We start from the raw sequence: 19,693 nt of genomic DNA, 5'->3' as shown, positions 1-19,693 counted from the left end.
TTCGCTAAGTAAATCAAATTCATGGTACTTCCTATAACGTTGGCTTTCAACAAAACATTTTTTTTAAACGAAAGCGAAAAACAATTAAGGATGAGGGGGGGGGGCTGTAATATATAAATATAAATTATCCAGTAATATATAAATATATTATCCAGACATTTCGATGACGTCCTTGTAACACGACTACTAATATTAATAGCAGGGATATAACCAAAATGAAATCATCAAGTTTAAAAATCGGTCTGTAAATGTGTAAATATGCAGTGTACCAATGGAAAATTTGCTGTCATTTGAAGCTTATTCCATTTATTCTTGACCTGCAGTATTTTTGCACAAAATCCTGTTGCTTTTTTGTGTCTTTGAATAGTTAGGACATATTACATTAAAAAAGAATTTACTTTTATTAGTAAATATAAATTTAACATTTAAAAACAACTGAAACGTCAATGTTTTTAAGATAAGTGTCTCTGGCATCTTTTTGACCCTATTTATCCCAAAACTGAGATTTGCTTTACATATTTTAATTTTTTTGCAATTGTTACCGAACCTACTTGCATTGAAAGAAATGTAATGGAAGCGTTCGACTTCCTACTGTTTGGTAGTGTGTGTTAAACTTAATAATTTTTATTAATTAGCTTTTTATTTTAATAATAAAAGTAATTAAAGTAATAAAAGTAATAAAAGTAAATAAAACTTAATAATTTTTATTAATTAAAGCTTAATAATTAAGCTCAAATTTCATGTCAAAATATAAAACTTATGTCTCATTTATTTGTTATTATCGCTTCAAAACACTGAAATAATAAATATTTTCTTGTTCAGTATTAAATAATCGGCAGTAAATGTCATTGACATAGTTCAATACACTGCTTTTCACGGTTTTTCCATCGTCAAAGCTTAAAGATCCCTATACTCGAGACTACTGTGTGTTATTTGTATTTTTACACTTTCTTATTTTTACTCAATGATATACTATGCTATATCTTATACCTGTTATAAACGTCAAGTACTTTGCCAAGAGATGGGTGATGAAAATTTATTTTGAAAAACTTTTATTTTAAAAACCAACTTTGAAAACTTTTTTTTTAACGTTAAACTTTCTAGAGATGATTCTATCTAGGAGTACCTGAGACGTAAGTGAACCAATCCCAATTTATCCCAAATAATCCCAATTTATCAATTTATAATAACAACTATCTAATGGAATACCAGCTTTCTCAAGCGCAGCTTGAACACGATCAATATGCATTTTTTCTCCTGATGTATATTTCTGAATTATTTTACTTAATGGATACTTTATTATACGTGTTGACGTTCCTAAAATTTACTTTGGCACTAAATTGTTACAGCTACGGTATTCCAAACAATTCGTGGTAACAAACTGTAAGTAAGGAGTGACCCAGCCCAATAGTAACCGAAACTCTAAAAAACGGAATTTTGATGCCAATAGATACATCAAAAGAATTGGATTTTTATGCTGATTTCAAATATTTAAGTTTCATCAAGTTTCGTCTTGAAAATATTTGCCTTATTTTCGAAAAAAGGGGTAAACACCCCCTAAAAGTGATAGAATCTTAATGAAAATCATACCATCAGATTCAGCGGATCAAAAACCCCTACTGCAGAGGTTTCAAGCTCCTGTATGCAAAAATGTGGAATTTTGCATTTTTTCGCCAGAAGAAAGATCACGGATGCGTGTTTTTATTTTTATTTTTTTATTTCTTTTTTATTATTATTCTTTTTTCCCAGGGGTGATCGTGCTGATCCAGTGGTTCTAGAATATCGCGAGAGGGTTCATTCGAATAGAAATTAAAAGTTTAAGGGCTCTTTTTAAGTGACCAAAAAAATTGGAGGGCAACTAGGCCCCCTCCCACGCTCATTTTTTCTCGAAGCTACTCAATCAAAATTTTGAGATCGCCATTTGGTTCAGCACAGTCAATAATCTAATAAATATGTCTTTGAGGATAACTTAATCCCCCACAGTCCCCGGGGGAAGGGCTGCAATTTATGGACTTTGTCTGTTGTTTGCGTATAGTATTGGTTAATGGGAAGTATACATACGTTTTCAGGAGGGATTTTTTCTGGTAGGGGGTGGGATGGGGGAGGGGGTTACGTGAAAGCATCTTTCCATGGAGAATGTTTTCATGGGGGAAGGGTCATTTCTATGAAGGGGGCGCCGGATTTCTCAGCATTATTTAAAAAATGATCAGAATGAAGGGGGTGCCGAATGGGGGCAGAATGAATGATCTATGAAGGGGGCGCCGGATTTCTCAGCATTATTTAAAAAATGATCAGAAATTAAGTTTAAAAAAAAGTTTTTCAACTGAAAGTAAGGAGCAACATTAGAACTTAAAACAAACAGAAATTATTTCGTATATGAGGGGTTCACCCCCTAGTCAATACCTCGCTCTTTACGCTAAAGCTTTTTTAGTACTTGCAAAAGAGCTATCTATTCTGATTAAAAGGCATTTGTGATTCAGGGGTCATTCTTAAAGAATTGGAACGAAATTCAACTTTAGCGTAAGGAGCGAGGTATTGACTAGGGTGCGAACACCCTCATATACGCAATAATTTCGGTTCGTTTTAAGTTTTAATGTTGCTCCTTACTTTCAGTTGCAAATACTTGTTTTTTTTATTTAATTTGTTCTTAGAGCCCATGATAAATATTAATATATTTTATATGTAACTAAGCCTATCTAGTGATCATTAAACGCTTGGAATATACCAGTGTTTCTATAATTTTTGACACGTATCCCTTTATATCCCTTTCTAAAGCTGAAAAATCCTTTTGAAAAAATGGATGTGTTTTAAATAAAATAACATCTTTTTTGGTACATCCACAAAATAACAACAAAAAAAATATTCATAGTAGAATATAAATAAAGCACTTAAATTTCAGATTAAGTAGATAGTGTCAACATACCGAGGAGCGTTTTTCAGTTACACAATGAACAACTTTTATCCAGATCACCAAGAAGAATGAAATTGTTTGTGCTTAGATGACATATTGCCATCATTTGGTTGTTAAAGTGCTAGATGGGTCAATTTGTCACTTTGACCCATCTTAAGTCTATTGACACCAGAAATTTTTGTTTTCAAATTCGTGACGTTTTTAAGGAAGTATCAAATTTTCGTAAGTGTTCGAACCCTGAAAATAAACAAGAGAAACTAATTACTTAAATTTGACAGTGTTTTCCGTGCTTCAACATCAAAACAATAACAATCTGCTGATTCCCAAAGACAGCCATACGTTTTAAGGAAAGCTGCAACATCTTAAGCTGTTTGGTGCTTAAGTGTCTTAAGGTCTTAAGGTGCTTAAGTCTTTAGCTTAAAGACAACCACACCTTCAAAGGAAAGGTACACCTTCTTAATCTGTTTGATGCTTAAATGTTTTAAGGTGCTTAAGTCTTTAGCTTAAAGACAACTACACCTTCAAAGGAAAGGCACACCTTCTTAATCTGTTTGGTGCTTAAGTGTCTTAAGGTGCTTAAGTCTTTAGCTTAAAGACAACCACACCTTCAAAGGAAAGGTACACCTTCGTTTTAAGGTGCTTAAGTCTTTAGCTTAAAGACAACTAAACCTTCAAAGGAAAGCCACACCATCTTAAGCTGTTTGTTGCTTAAGTGTCTTAAGGTGCTCAAGTCTTTAGCTCAAAGACCACCACACCTTCAAAGGAAAGCTACACCTTCTTAAGCTGTTTGGTGCTTAAGTGTCTTAAGGTGCTTAAGTCTTAAGCTTAAAGACAACCATACCTGTCAAAGGAAAGATTTACCATCTTAAGTTGTTTGGTGCTTAAGTTTCTTAAGGTCTTAAAGTACTTAGTCTTTAGCTTAAAGACAACCACACCTTCAATGGAAAGCTGCACCATCTTAAGCTGTTTGCTGCCATATGCTTTAGCTTTTTTTGCTGATTTACCACCCAAGTTCTTATTTTTTAATTTTGGGTCCACTACTACTAAAAGCTGCATAACTGCACATGGAGGTCTTTTTAATTGAAAATTGCTTATTTTCCCTAGTTTTTCTGGACATACTTGGATGTTTAAGTTTCCTCTTGACTAATTCAAACAACCAAATTTCCTTTCCACTGTCCTTGTTACTTAAATTTTAACCTAAGTAGTCCTTCCACGTCCAAAAGCCTGTTCTTGCAGCATTGCACAGTGCAGGTGCATGTCTCAGATAAACTCCGGTGCAATGTGTACCCCCACCAAATTCTTCTAGTACCCCTGGGGGTGCACATACTACACTTTGGGAAACACTACCGTAGAATATTATCATAACTAGTTAGGACATAAGGAATGACCCTATAAATTAAATGAAATACATAAATAGAATGATATTGAAATTTAAAAGAATTTTAAAATGAGCCCGAGAGAATACCGGTCAAAATGTTATTTAAAGATCTAGCCGAAATTTTTTTTTTTTCCATGTCAAACGTGGGGCTCTTATCGACCTTAGGGTATTTGTTTATATCACAACTTATAATTTTTTTTGTTGAGTCTCTGACTTAAAGTTTCTGCAGCAAAACTTTTGTTTAATGTTATTTATAGTTCAAACAAAATTGTAATTCCTAAACACAACGCTGGAGTCTTTATCAAGGAAAAGAAACTGATTTTCTTTATGATAGCTTATTTTCATAGACTCGCCCAAAACTAAGCCCGAATCCTTGTTCTTTTCCCTTAAAATATACGAACATTTTGATGAATGTTTGGCATAAAATTTTTAACTGAATTGACTATCGATACCCTGAGGGGGCTGGGGTTATTTTTGCCTTGATGAGACAATCAATCTAAAATAAACTTTCTCAGTTTTGCAGGGGTCCTTGAATTTAATCTAATTAGGATTTCAGGGAGGGGTTCTTTATCTTAACTAGAAAAAAGTGCCCATTATCAAACATAAATAATACGATCAACTCCTTGTAAAAAAAAAATATAAGTGACTCTTTGACAACAGATCCTTTTTTTACAAATATATAGACTGCATTTCTTAACCAAAATATATATATATATATATATATATATATATATATATATATATATATATATATATATATATATATATATATATATATATATATATATATATATATATTGCTTCGTCTGTAGGGAAAGTCATGTGGGACGTCTTTCATAGACGGTAAAAACAAGATTTATATTTACTGTAGAATATAAAGGAGACTGAAATAAAGAAGAAGTGGAAAATCACTTACTGAAAAACAGGCATAAAAAAGGAAAATAAAGAAGAAAGTTTTAAATAAGAAATAAAAAGTTGGCTTAGCCTTCTTTAATTTTTTGTGAGGAGTCTTTTCACTGTGGCCTTTAATGCAACAAGATGCAGATTCAGTTGACAATTTAAACAGCAACCGACGATTTTTGTCAATTGACAATTTTGCACGGTACATTGTTTGTTTTAGTATTTTCAGCGCCCAGTAATGTGCTCCCAAATGCGAATTAAGTATTTGTTTTTTTTAGGATTCAAAAATAGAAACTTATCAGAAAATGTGGAGATTTATGGAGTCTAAACAGCCTTCAGTGTTTGTATCTGCATATGACGAGGGTATAAACCGGGTCTTAGAGGGTAATTACGCCTTTCTTATGGAATCAACAACACTTGATTATGTAGTGCAAAGGAACTGCAATCTCACACAGATTGGAGGACTTTTAGATTCGAAAGGATATGGAATTGCAACTCAAAAAGGTAATCTGTTTCATTCCGTATTAAATTCGGTAACAAATTTTTTAAACTTATAGTTTATCAAATCTCCTTCAAGTGTTTTATAATTTTAAACAAGACCCCTAACACCATCATAATACAATGTTTTCAAAAACAGTTGGTAAATCCAAAAAGTATCGAAAATGAAAAATTAATGGTAACCGACAATTCCAAACGACGAAGCCTCTGAAATCCGACCTGTAGTGCCATTTTTGAGAAGGGAAAGCAAATTTGGCAGAGAAATTTAAAAAGTCAAATTTTTTGAAATATATTTTAAGTAGCGTATGTGAAGGATAAAGCGGTATGAAAATTGAAATTTCATAGTTGGCACAATAGCATAGGCTTAGAGCAAATAGCAGCTAAAGAGTAATGTGTCTCAACTACTTTTTCCCCACCCTTTTCAACAGCATAGCTAATTGTAGGAAGTTCGTAGGGCGAACGCTTAATCTCAAATCCAGTTCCATGAGAATGGGGAGGGCCAAAATACCGGTCATTTAAGGTTTATGGCGTAATGAGAATGGGGCGAACCAAAATACCTGTTATTTACGGTTTACGGTTTAAGACCCATATAGCTCTACTAAGAATTTTGTGTGGTAACCACTTAAATATTGGAAGTGTCTCAGGAATATTTCCTCCAGGATGACAAAATGTCCTCAAGACGGGAAAATCCTCAAGACAGGAAACAAGCACACCAAATTCTGTAAATGACCCATTTTAAAGTTCAGGCTTTTCTGTAGAAGACATTTTTTTTACTATGCCCCCCCCCCTAAAATTTTATTATTCTCATTATTTTTTATATAACAGGATTTTCTATAGAATGCGCCATTTTTTTTTTGGTTTTTAGGTTATGAATCAACCCCTCCCCATCCAAACAAATTCCTCCTAACATATCTGAGTGGACGTATTGCGCTTTATTGAAGTCACAGCCTTGTCAAGACTGGTTATACGTGTTCGTGGAGGGCCAAGGTTGGGGCCCTAGGGCCAAAACCTTCAGTTGTGGCCCTCTTCACTCACCTTCGTTGAATTTCCTCAAGAATTCAGATATGTCACACATCTTCCATAGTAGGAATCATTCAGAGACTCTTGACACTGACAATGAATATTCACAAATGTATTTAAGAAGACACATATCATTTTGTTGAAATCACAATCATAGCGAGGTTAATAATTATTTTTTTTTTTTTTAATCTATCCAGTTTCATATAAATAATAATTACAATCTACCTAATTTGACAACCATGGGTGTGGCCCCAGTACTATTCTTGTCAAATCTTGTCTGAATATACACGTTAAGCTCTTTCGAATGCGGTCATTCAGGCTAAGTATTCAGATTAACTCATTAACACAGATTAAGTATTCAGGGACTTGTTTCTGAAACCAAAAATCAAGCATGCTTTATAGATATATTTACATGAAGCTGGATATGTTAATCCTCACCCATATCAAAAATACGTCAAGATCGCTAAGAATCTTATAGTTTGATAGTCCCAGGTTGAGCTCAAGCCTAACCTGGTTTGGCCTTCTTCCACCGTATTTTCATAGTCATGAAACATCTTTTTCAAATGATTCTTGGTTAGAAATTGAATAGTGATAGCTCAACCCAGTCAACATGCTATACGTAACTTAAAACTAACAACCCAACAGAGGTGACCAACCCAAGGAAAACTAAAAAAATTGAAAGTTCAACCTAGTCAGCGCAATACACCAAAAATCAGCCCAGGTACCTCAATCGAGTCAACCCAGAGCAAGAAACAACACAGGAGCCTCAAATCAAAGAAACTCAGCACACCCAGGTACCTCACTTCAGTCAACTCAGTGCAAGAAACAGTACAGGACACTCAACTCAAGAAAACTTAACAGACACAGCGACTGATTTGTTTCAGTTTTCTAGAGATTTTAATTGTATACTAAAAGTTTCGACATCCCGGCCAGTTATTTTATGCAGGTTATTTATGGAATTTTCTGCTCCTATGAGAATATCCCGCTTATTTTGGATTGGTTTTGTGTTTTCATTAAGCGCTAGTTAATAGAATTCTACAGATATCGAGATATATCGCGAGTCAGTTTATTTCAGCTAGCTTTGTAAATATATCATGTGTAGTCTGCGAAGCAATAATTTTTGGTCTTTGAATTTCAAATTTCTCTCTACTTCCATAGGAAGAACTTTTTTCAATTAATTAGGAGCAAGCAGAATAGAAACAGAATTGTTTTCTTCTACACTTATCATTTGACTATTCTTTACATCCTTGCGCAAGCTATTCTTTTTATTTTCAATAATATGGTAAGTATTTTTTTTTCCGGATTATTATTTCCAATCAAAATATTTTTAAAGAAAGTTAATTCTTATTGCCCATAAATACTAGTATTAGAACCCTTTACTGAACAGTTCATTTCACCTCTTTTTACCCAAATTGAATGGTTCGAAAAATATATAAATATTCAGTTTTGTTAGTTGGTTTTCTATACATTGGGAATTTTAGACTTTTGCGTTAAGCTATGTATTGTCTTTAAGGAATCTTTTCACGTATTACTTTGTATTTAAATTTATTTATCAGTTATTTCTAAATTACTTTAGAAATAATTGATTAAGAATTAGCATTTCCAAATACGTTATTTAAGTTGAATTTTTTCTTGATTACTTGTACTGAAGACACTGGATTATTTATCAAATGAGAAAAACCAACATCTTTCAAATTTAACTTAAAACCTGAAAAAAAAACCTTAAAAACCCTAATTTTGGATTATGATTTAATTACAAGATGAGGGGCTCAAAGGTATTGTTGTTAATAAAGGATTCAATTAAATATCATTAGTGTTCGAGAAAAGTCATTTTTAGACATGGTTTCTGTTTTTATTTTTGTTGCTTTATTTCTCGTTGAATTAGAAGGAATACGATAGACGCAACCAGTACTTTTTTATAGAAGACGCAAAAGCTATTTCTTCGTTTCGAAGGAATTTTCTACTTTAAAGTTATTTCACTTTTTTTAGCTTCAGGCAAGGCCGTACCCAGAGGGGGGCTAGGGGATGTGTTTAACCCCTCCTGAAATGTTTTTGACTCGTAAAAACGTAACAAAAATGGATATAAACAATGTTTTTTGAGGTTTCTTTGTTTAACCCCCCCCCCCCAACGAAAAAAATATTTGAGTAAAACCCCCTCCGAAAAAAAATCCTGGGTACGGCCTTGGCTTCATGTTCTAAATAAACTGCTTTGTCTCTCTCCAATTTCGTCAATAGCCATTGGCTAAATTATTCACTAGGATTGCTTTGAAACTATGATTGCTTTGGTTTTGAAATGACGTTCTGGGTAATTTGCGTACTTATCGAAGATAATGGTTAAAAAACTCAGGAAAAAAAATACGAAAAGTGAGTTTTACCGAAAATATTGGGAAAATAGTAAGTCTTGATAGGGGGGGGGGGGGTACTGGCCCTAATGCCCTCTCCTAGCGTATGTATTATACACTACCATGGCTATGCCATGAAGGGAACTAAAAGCATAAGAAATAGGAAAAAAACTAATGGCTAACAACTTGTATATACTATTTTTGTTTCTTTTTTATATTCTAATGAAACTTCAATATTTTCAGGTTCTCCTTGGAGGGATAAAATCTCCTTAGCAATTCTTGAGCTTCAAGAAAATGGCATTATTCAGATGTTGTACAGCAAGTGGTGGAGAGGGACGGGTGATATCTGCAATCGAGATGAGAAGAAAAAAGAATCGAAAGCAAATGCCCTCGGAATTGAGAATATAGGTGAAGTCCTATTATAAATAGAAAGGTTTCCTAAATAGTATACGCATTAAGTAACTTTTATAAGCGTTACCTTAACATAAAGAGGTAAAATTGAGGTTTCCGAAACTTTTTAAAGTTAAGCAGTATTTTGGCACTGAATGAATAAATAAAAATAAATGAGAGACTTAACTGAAAAGGTCTTATTCCGGTAACGTATGTTCCAAAAATAATGTTTGAATATCAGAGTCCAAATATACAAACCATAAATTTAATCTTATTATGTTTTTAATCTTATAATTTAATTTATATATATGTTTATATATAATAATTATATAATAATTATATAATTATAATTTATATATATGTTTTTAATATTAAATTTAGTCTTATAATTTAATTTATATATATATATATATATATATATATATATATATATATATATATATATATATATATATATATATGTTTATATATAATAATTATATAATAATTATATAATTATAATTTATATATATATATGTTTTTAATATTAAATTTAATCTTATAATTTAATCTATTATGTTTACTTTTAAAAATGGCGTCAGAGATATAAGGCAGAATGTTATTCTGAAAAAAAAAAAAAAAACACTCTTATGTTTAAGTTCAGTTTCAAGGGTTTACTGACAAAAGTAACATAAATAAATCACACATACTAAAGCATTTCAATCCATTCCTGGATGCCAAGAACCACAATATTTACATTTTTAAACTTAAATACTCAGATTAATCACAGCTCTAACTCTCAGTCACGGTCCTATCTCGGCTGTCATCAATCTAAAGCAAAGGATGAATTTGCAACGTCATAGACAAATAGTATCAGTATCATGCTGAACTCTGCTAAATTCTGTTCCATAGAATTTCACTGCCACCAGTGTTTCATAGTAAAGTAAACGGTAAAACAAAGCTCTGCTATCAAGTTGGTACAGAAAGGCTTGTTACTAAATTTTAGTTAATTCTTAATGCACAAATTCTGCCTTCAGCGCGCATTAATACCGAGAATATAACTGATAGCTTTTTTTATATATTCATTAATATAATGAATAATTTGCAATTTGAATTTTTCTGTTTTTTTTTTTAGAATTTATAGTTTGGCCTGCTATTTTTATGCTGGAAAAACTTTTTCAGTGATTTAAAACAACATAAGTCCTTTTGAAAATCATGACGCCGTCCACCGTTGTGCAGAAAACATTAGAGAAGTTCTATAAGAGTGCAACGGGAAATGAAGTATGGGACGCTGCGATATTAGTGTGTCTTTCTTTTTGTGGCACTTTCTTTTTAATACCCAAAAATACTTAACCACCCTTGAATATAGCCCTTCCGTCTTTAAGTTGATTAATTATAATCTCGTAATGGATTAATAATATTAAAGACATAAAATAAAATAGTCATGGACAGGGATCAGGCATGGATCCTTTGGGAGTAGCGGGGTTGACCCCCCCCCCCCCTCCTTCCTAGAACTAAAAAAATAATTACTAATGCATTGTTTTTCCAGATATTGCTTTTTTATGGATAAAATTGTCAAAAAATAGTTTTATTAGTTTGTAACAGCTACGCTCCAAAATTTGCCCCCCTCAAAAATTAAACTACACTCTGGACCTCTCTAGACCTGTGCCTGATATGAAGGCTAAGAAGTTTCAATTAAACTCCAATGATGAAAATCCTGTAGAGTATCATTCCTAGACAAGAATCACTGTCACCAACTTCTTTAAGTGCCGCAATAAGTAAAATATACCGACTTCTTTCAGTGCTGCAATAAGTAAATATATTCCGACTTCTTTAAGTGCTGCAATAAGTAGAATATACAACACGTGAACGTTTAGTTGTTTCATGAGCTGAGAAGTAACATGTTTCCTAGGAACTTCAAATTTATATTTATTCAATCCCTATCAAGTAAAAGGAGCTTTCTTTCGAAGTATGATATTTGGAAGGATGACGTAACCCCTAAACAGAACATAGAAAATATGGAATAGTATAGATAATATAAGAAACAACGTGAAAAGTTTAAAAACCCAAGATATCGCGAGGTAAGAATATCAGTGGATTTAATTCACAAAAATATTGGAAAGAAGAACGCAAAAAAAAAAAAAAGATTCCAAATCTAGGGGGGAATTTGTTATTTTGTTCCTTTTTCAATAAAAATATCCAAAAAAACATTTTTCAATCACAAAAAAAATGTATTTTTTTTAAATCTTGGAGGGTGAAAAAGAACCTTAGAGTGGGAAATGCCCCCCAATCACTACCACTGAATAATATACCAGTGTTGAAGATGATAATAGCATCATGATCATATCATATTTAAATCACAGAAAATTTAAAACACAAAAGGTACAAGGAACAAGCTGTTCCTTCCAAATAACGTTTAATGATTTAAAAGATTATTATTGAAATTAAATTTATTAAACTAATTTTACTAAATATAAATTTATTAAATAAATTTATTAAATTAATATTAAATTCAGATTATTTAGCAAAATTTTTCAGTCTCAGCTTTATTGAATTATTTCATCAAGGTTTTTTGTAAAAGTATCTTTATAATAAATAGAAAAAACTGTCTTGAAAAAATCATTGAATACTACCGATACTGCCTCGGGCTACCATCCGCCCAGAGTCTCGGGTAAGTGACCCAAAAATTTGAAAAATTTGTGAAAAATTGAAATTTTCTCAGAATGTGGGGCTGAGCTTAGGCAACAAATAGGTACGATTTGGAAGATAAAGATGGTTTTAAACAATTGTTTGATTGCCTGGAATGAGAGGCAAACAAGGCACGCCCGCCTATGGTCTTAAGAAGGTTGACCAAGAATTTAGAATTGACATAGGACCATTAATTTGCTTGAAATAGCTATTTTTAATTTTATTCCATCTTTTAGGTGGCGTATTTGTTGTTTTACTATGTGGCTTGGCACTAGCCATTGTAGTGGCCATACTAGAATTCTGCTGGAATTCAAAGAAAAATGCTCAAATGGACAGAGTAAGTACTAAAAATAGTTTCATTAGTATTTTAACTTTATTTTGTTGTATGGGGGAGCTACCAAGGAGGAAAGTAAGGAAGTTTTGGAACTTGTCATTTAAATATATTTGAGTCCATAAAAAGATTGTTAGCACAGCCTCTGAAGCCTTCTAATATCTTAGGGGAAAAAAATTATTATAAGTTACTTCCAGTGATGGTGCCGTGGTCAGTTGTTGGTATAGTTTTTACGCCTTTTTCTCCCACTGTAACTTAAAGGGGGAAAACGTTCAAATTTAAGATTCATCTTTTTGCGACTTCGTAACACGGAGTTTCATTCTGCAGTCTCATCGGAAACTGCGCTCTATAAGACAGAATTATTTTTCTATAAGACATTGGAATTCAAAACTTTAAATGAATATTTCGACCCTATGTCCAAGGGTCATCCTCAGCATAACGCATATGAAAATGCAAAAATATAAAAGATCATCTTACATTAAAATACGATCTTTAAAACTAAAAGTTTTTTTTTAAACAGCCCTAGCATCATAACTTCAACGAAGTACAAACAGGACTAATAAAGTGAAGCGAGACGATGCAGTCCATTCAAAGAAAATAAAATAATAATTAGATAAACGCTTTCAATGCTAATCTTGCCTTTTTGACAGTTAACCTTTTTGGTCTTCGCTCCAACTGTCAGTTAGAATAAAATAAGCACAAACAAGATTTAAAATCAGTCTCTATACAGCTTTCTAGCGGGGAGTTTCCTTGGACAGTCTCATCGAAAACTTAGTCAGCAGTTGCATCGTGCTTCAAGACCCTGATTATGTAAATACTGTTCTTATTTCATCACAGAAATCCCTGATTTATTTAGTCAACATTTACTAACCCAATTGTTCAGTATTGTCACACCTTAGATTCCATTCAACTCTGACTGAAAAGGGGAAATTAAACAGCTATGATTTCGATGGTTACAGAAATATTAGTACGAAATAAGTTAAATTAGGAATTCCTTGATAAAAGGTTTCCATAGTAATGCCATCTATTGCTACTTTAACTTAGATCTTCTTCATCCTTGAAATATTTTTGGATAGGAAGTAATTTCAGCAATTTTATTGTCTACCTGTGGTTACCCTAGACAAGACTAATAATTATATTTCTTATTTACTTGGTCTTCCTATAGTGGAGTGTAACCGTATAATCAAATCGGTATGTTCCAATAGTTAACTTAAATAAATATTTTTATGCGGTTTCTAATAAATTATCCCGTTTCACTCAATTCTAGTATTTTTCAAGAACGCAAAAAACTCAGGACTATAGGTAGGCTATTTCTTGTCTGTCAGGTTTAGTACGATTTGTCTGTTTTGGGAGGATGTCGTAAGGAAACATTTAAGGAAAATGGGATTTTCTAAGGAGGGTGCAAAGAAGGAGGTTTTGAATAGATTGGGATGGAGTACGAGCATGCGTAGCTGTGTTGGCCTCAGGCGGCTTGGTGCTGCAGTAATTTGTTAGCAGTAGTTAAGGAGCTATTAGTTTTAAATGAAGATACTGACTTTGTACGTAGGGGGAGGGGTTTCCAGAACCCTATGCCTACGAAATCTCACGGTTTATTCTAAATGTTCTTGCATTTCCCAAATAATGCACGTGTATTCGTCACCCCTTCTCCCTTCCCCGAAGAAAAATCATGCACATAGGCTTAAAGGCTTTGTTAAGAGATTTTACAAAAAGAGAATAAAGAATATCACTGGAAAGAGTTCCACACAAGGGCACATCCAGGTTTTTTTTTTTTTAACTTAAAAACGCGTCGAAATTTGTTTATATGCATTTTTGTTACATTTTTAAGAGCCAGGCAAAAATTTCGGACCGGTGGGTTCAAACCTTCCCCCTCACCCTGGATAAGGCCTTGTTAAAAGAACCCCCATTAGCAGACATAAAGAAGAAGTAATAAATCAGGCTTTAATTGTTTGTGACGTCCAAAAAAAGTGGTTTGTGACGTCCGATTTTTTTTCTTTCTTTTTTTTCCACAACAAATCGCAACTTTTTTAAGAATGATCTTGACAGTCATTTATTTCAAAACGTTAAAAAAAGCAAACAAAAAAATGGCTTTGGTTATTCTTTCTAAATGGGTAAAGAACGACAAGTTAATATGTATGGAAGAAACTGTTGAACAGCTATGAATAACGCAAACTGATCACAAAGGCATTAATTCCTAAGCCCTACTAGTTTTGTTCATATTGTGATATTGACAACTGTTATATCTACGTTTATATTTGAAATTTTAACAGCACACATCCATTCCTCATAACACTATAAAAACCTTCAAGTTATGTTAGTTGAACCAGGAGGCTATAAAAATCCCTGTAGTTACAAATACGCAGATAATAGACATTCATTTTTCAGAAATCGCTCTGCTTAGAAATGGCTGAAGACCAACAATTAGCTGTGAGAAAAGTTACTATTTACTCGTAAAAAGTTCACAATAACAAGTGGACCATATGACAAACAATAAATATAATAAACATAAAACAAAAGGCGACATTCGATATTTTATGGGGGCTGTTCAGCCAAAAAGTCCTTCACCTCCACGTTTTACGTACATTTTTGGGTTGTCACGACCTATTTATCAAGTACCAGGCCTAGAAATACGAAAAGAGACACCGAACATGATCAAATGCCTAGAAGTACGAAAAGAGACACCGAACATGATCAAAGGTTTAGAAGTATGAAAAGAGACACCGAACATGATCAAAGGTATAGAAGTACGGAAAGAGACACCGAACCTGATCAAAGATCTGAAAGTACAGAAAGAGACACCGACCATGATCAAAGGTCTAGAAGTACAAAAAAGACGCCGAACATGATCAAAGGTCCAGAAGTACGAAAAGAGACACCGAACATGATCAAAGGTTTAGAAGTACGAAAAGAGACACCAGACATGATCAAAGGTCTAGAAGTACAGAAAGAGACGCCGAACATGATCAAAGGCTTAGAAGTACGAAAAGAGACACCGAACATGATCAAAGGGCTAGAATTAGGAAAAGAGACACAGAACAAGATCAAAGGTTTAGAAGTACGAAAAGAGACACCAAACATGATCAAAGGCCTAGAAGTACGTAAAGAGACACAGAACATGATCAAAGGTTTAGAAGTACAAAAACAGACACCGACCATGATCAAAGGCCTAGAAGTACGAAAAGAGACACCAAACATGATCAAAGAACCTATTTTAAGCTTTTAATTACATAAAAATATACCGTAGATATTTTCTTTTCAGCAATCGCTCTGCTCAGAAATGGCAGAAGAGTTACGATTTGCACTGAGATGCCAAGGAAGTCGACAAAGACCGGCCCTACGAAGGCCTTGTTCACGATGCGCTCAGCAGGCAACAGGACCAGCATATATCTCCTCGAATGTACGACCCAGCGAGAGTATATCACATAGAGTAAGCTAACAACTTTTTTCCGTATAATTTAGAACTTGCGAAGCATGGTTCTTGTAATTCGTAGATCTGTTTAAGCTAAAATCACAGGTGTATTCAGAGAGGTTTTGGGTTAGGACCCTCAACCCCCTCCTCCTGTTCCAAAAATACTGTATTACGGTAAAACAGAAATTTCTGTAAAACAGTATTTTCAGAATTAGATAGAACTTGGGGATGTGGTTTTGATTTAAAGTTCATATCTGTGTTCGGTCTAACAGCATAGGTTTTGGGTAAAAGCCCTCAGCCCCCTCCCATCCTATCCAAAAAAAAATATCAGTGTAAAAAAGAAATCTCTGTAAAACAGTATTTTCAGTCTAAGATAAAACTTGGAGGAGTGGTTTTGTTTTGAAATTCATACCTATCTTCAATTTAACAAAATAGGTGTGGCCAGAGAGGTTTGGGCTGGGACCTCAGTCCCCATGCTATCCAAAATTATAGGAATGTATCACTGTAAAGCAGTATTTTCTTTAAAAAGGTATTTTTGCTGTAAGAGTAGTTTCTATACCGAGAAAAATAATCTGGATTTTCTGTATAGCAATATTTTCTGTAAAGCAGTATTTTCGCTCTACTGTTATTTTTAGTAAAAGATAGAACATGCAAAGCGTGGCTTATAAAATTCGTATCTCTACGTACCTGTAGCCAGGTAGACTTTCGGATAGGACCCCTAACTTCTCATCCCAAAATTTATTACATAAATAAAAACACGAACAGAGCGCAGATAAAATCGGGTGATTCAAATGCAGCTTTTCCAACCGATTAGAAACTACATCTTCTTTTTTTGTAGAATATTGTTTAATCCTCGTGTACTCGTGTAGGGTATTCGAGACGCTTGAATAAAAACAATATAAAGGTCACACTACAGAATAAGCCTAGTTTTCTTATAAGATAATTAAATTAGCTTACTTATCCGGTTATTTGATCAATTAAAAAAATAATAATAAGAGCATCAACTCAGCTTTTGCAGAGAGGGGGAAAAAAAGATATAATTATAATTTATAAAAATTCTCAATAAATTATGGATGCCCTATTAGCGACAAGCTACCAAGGAGGAATAATCTATATATTTCTGTTTAGGATCAACCAAAGGGCATTCATCAGATTAGCAATTCCAGAAGTTTTTAGGTATTGTATATAGATTTCTAGTGCATAAATGCAATCGGGAAAATTTTTGTAGAATCAAATGATATACATCACTGTGATTATAAGTTAAGGAAAACATAAATATATATTCTTCAAATTTGCAACACTTTATTAGGCCCCTAATTCGATAGATTAGCAAGAGATAATTAAATATTTAATTGTGTTTCCTCGTGTGACTTCAATATACCAGCACTTTTTGAAATGGCATTGGCGTAAATACAAATATTTTACGGAAATATAAAATAGGAAATCATAAGAAAACGTTCCCCAGAAAATAGCTAATTATTTCGGAGCTTCCTAGCGGATCTTACATTAAAAAAAAAAAACACAAAAAAAACACGAAGTTATGCAGAATGAAGACTTTTTCCGAAGACAGTGTTTAAAATGGAGAAGCCACAAGGATATTAAACAAAGAAACTAATTAAAAAGCCTAACTCGGTGCCAAAAAGCTTCTCGACCAAAAAAATATAATAATAACAGAAATTAAACCGACTAATCAACAGGCTAATTGGATTTTCAGACTGTTGAAGACCAACATCGAGGTTTGGGTGAAAAAAAAAACCAGCAAAAACGTTAACTTGGAAAATTTTTAACAAAATCGGTAAGATTTTATTAAAATTGGTAATATGCAATATCTATTCGACATAGATTAAGGAGCAAAACAAACAGATTATTTCCGGGACCGAGGGGCCTAAGGTTGATGTTGTTCTATTTCGTAGCCTGTAATATATCCTATTTTTCAAGTTAGTTGGCACTGAAATATGCACCTATAGCATGACACTGTCTATTTTTGGTTTACATAAGGAGATGAACATTGTCATGTTTTCTATATGTTTAATATTTTTCCATTCGTTGGGCAATGAGCAAGTGGCTACCTAATTACCTTGAATAGTCTTTGGCGTAACTGACGATTTTCGGCCGCCTTCAGTACAGGGACAACTCAATTGTATAGCCAGCCTAGTTGCAGCTATGTTTGGTATTTAAACCAAAGAAATTTGGTTTTTGGTTTTGTGCGCATGCTCTGAACATTATTTTTAGAAAATCTAAGTTTTTATGCTACCCAATAGCACGATGTGCCACTGAACACGGGCGCCAATTAACGAAGAAAACGGCTAATTAGAGTAAATCCAAGACAGATGGTCTCTGATAGAGGCAAAGCTGGCATGACTTTTTCTAAGTTGTATAAAAATGATTAATTTCACTTGTTTAAGGTGGCAAAAAGTTTTTTCTTTTCTATTTTTTTAATGAGTCTTCAAAAAAATGGTATTTTTCATAATCTAGGGGGTAATTGCCCCCCCCCCCGCCGTGTGTGTCGTTCCCCTGATCGGTGCCCTTGAATTAAAATGTTTTACGGTTAGGTAAAATCAAGCTATTGCACTAGATTTTTAACAATACTAGTGCCTATCAGCCTATGCTAGGTCCTTTGTTTTAATTCTTCTTATATTGAGAGTAATTATTTTATTAAGTTAGAGAGAAAAGTATTTTTTCTTTTAATTTGAGTCTTACTATTCTTTTTTTTGCATTTGGATGGCCAAAAATCGACAAAGTTTTAGTTTTTTTTTTACCGTCCTCTGACATGCAATTAGAAGTTTAAATATGTATGCTTTGACTTTTAGCCAGAACAAGTTCGATTCTGACTATATGTTTTTGAAAAATTTAAAACTTTTTAAATAGAATGTTTTGTCAATAAAAAAAAAAAACTCAACAGCAAAGGCAACTTAGGTTATGATCCTACGGAGCGTAATTAAACCTGTGTGACAGGCCTACTTAACCAGCGTGAAACCATTGGGATTAGCTTATTTAACCAAAAAAAGATCACTACAAAGCTAATCTACTATTTGGTTAGTACTGTTAAGAGTAACTTCTCCTTATCCGTATTTAGGGTACCTAGTACCAGAGCCGTTCCTAGGAATGGTGGTGCCCGAGGAAAAATTAATTACAGCGCTCTCCTCCTGATTCAAATATAAGCAAAAAAGTGAAAAATATGATCAAAGTGGGTAGCCTCTAGCCGTGTACCCTCCCCCCGCTTTGTAATTATATTTAAATTATTACTTGTATATTTTTAATATTATAATCTATTTTTAAAAAAAAATAATGTACGAAATCTATAGAGAAAAATATTGTTGCTCTTCCACAGTTCGTGTTTCTTCTATGTCTTTATTTTTAGGAAAATGGGATGTTACCCATGCTAGAAAGAAGAAAATCTGGCGTTCAAAGTTTCGAAATTGAAACATGAATTGAAAAACAGATTCAACAGCACGGTTGATGAGGCTTTTCCTCTGCAAGTTGTAACTCACAATTGAAAGACTCAATTTTATCTGAAGAGTTTTAAAGCACAGTTTCTTTTTTTTTCTTGGAGAAAGGATTTAATAAAACGTTAAGTTTATTTTAAGTCTCTTCTATTGACTACCTTTTATGTACAAACAAGACTTAGAGTAATATCGCATTTTGAACACAGCCGCATCCCAAACACAATGACTTCAGACTGCGACTAACGGCAGACTGTAACTTTTACGGCATTTTATGACTTCAGACAGCGGTTTTTACGGCAGCAGTGATAAAAATAAAACGATCGTATTTCAAAGGTACGATTTAAGATCAATTTGGTCCGAGCTTGGCGCTAAATTATTTGTCAATTATTGGTAAATTAAACAGG

General features: G+C 33.3%; 1 protein-coding gene across 7 annotated transcripts in view; it reads left to right on the top strand.

The window, feature by feature from the left end:
- Nucleotides 1-19,418, top strand: part of LOC148954888 (glutamate receptor ionotropic, kainate 2-like) — a 453,254-nt gene extending 433,836 nt beyond the window's left edge. For all 7 annotated transcript variants that reach the window (XM_089099042.1, XM_089099050.1, XM_089099034.1 and 4 more), the window contains 5 exons: nucleotides 5,468-5,693; nucleotides 9,293-9,457; nucleotides 12,343-12,443; nucleotides 15,694-15,861; nucleotides 19,205-19,418. In XM_089099042.1, the coding sequence (XP_088955168.1) occupies nucleotides 5,468-5,693; nucleotides 9,293-9,457; nucleotides 12,343-12,443; nucleotides 15,694-15,861; nucleotides 19,205-19,273 (729 nt within the window). In that variant the 3' untranslated portion in view covers nucleotides 19,274-19,418. The remainder of the gene's footprint in view (nucleotides 1-5,467; nucleotides 5,694-9,292; nucleotides 9,458-12,342; nucleotides 12,444-15,693; nucleotides 15,862-19,204) is intronic.
- Nucleotides 19,419-19,693: the final 275 nt, after the last annotated feature.

Source organism: Artemia sp. Qi Xiang Cuo, chromosome 2 (assembly GCF_049724085.1).
Source record: "Artemia sp. Qi Xiang Cuo chromosome 2, ASM4972408v1, whole genome shotgun sequence".
In the NCBI taxonomy this organism is placed as follows: Eukaryota; Metazoa; Arthropoda; class Branchiopoda; order Anostraca; family Artemiidae; genus Artemia; species Artemia sp. Qi Xiang Cuo.
This window is presented reverse-complemented; position numbering and strand designations above follow the sequence as displayed.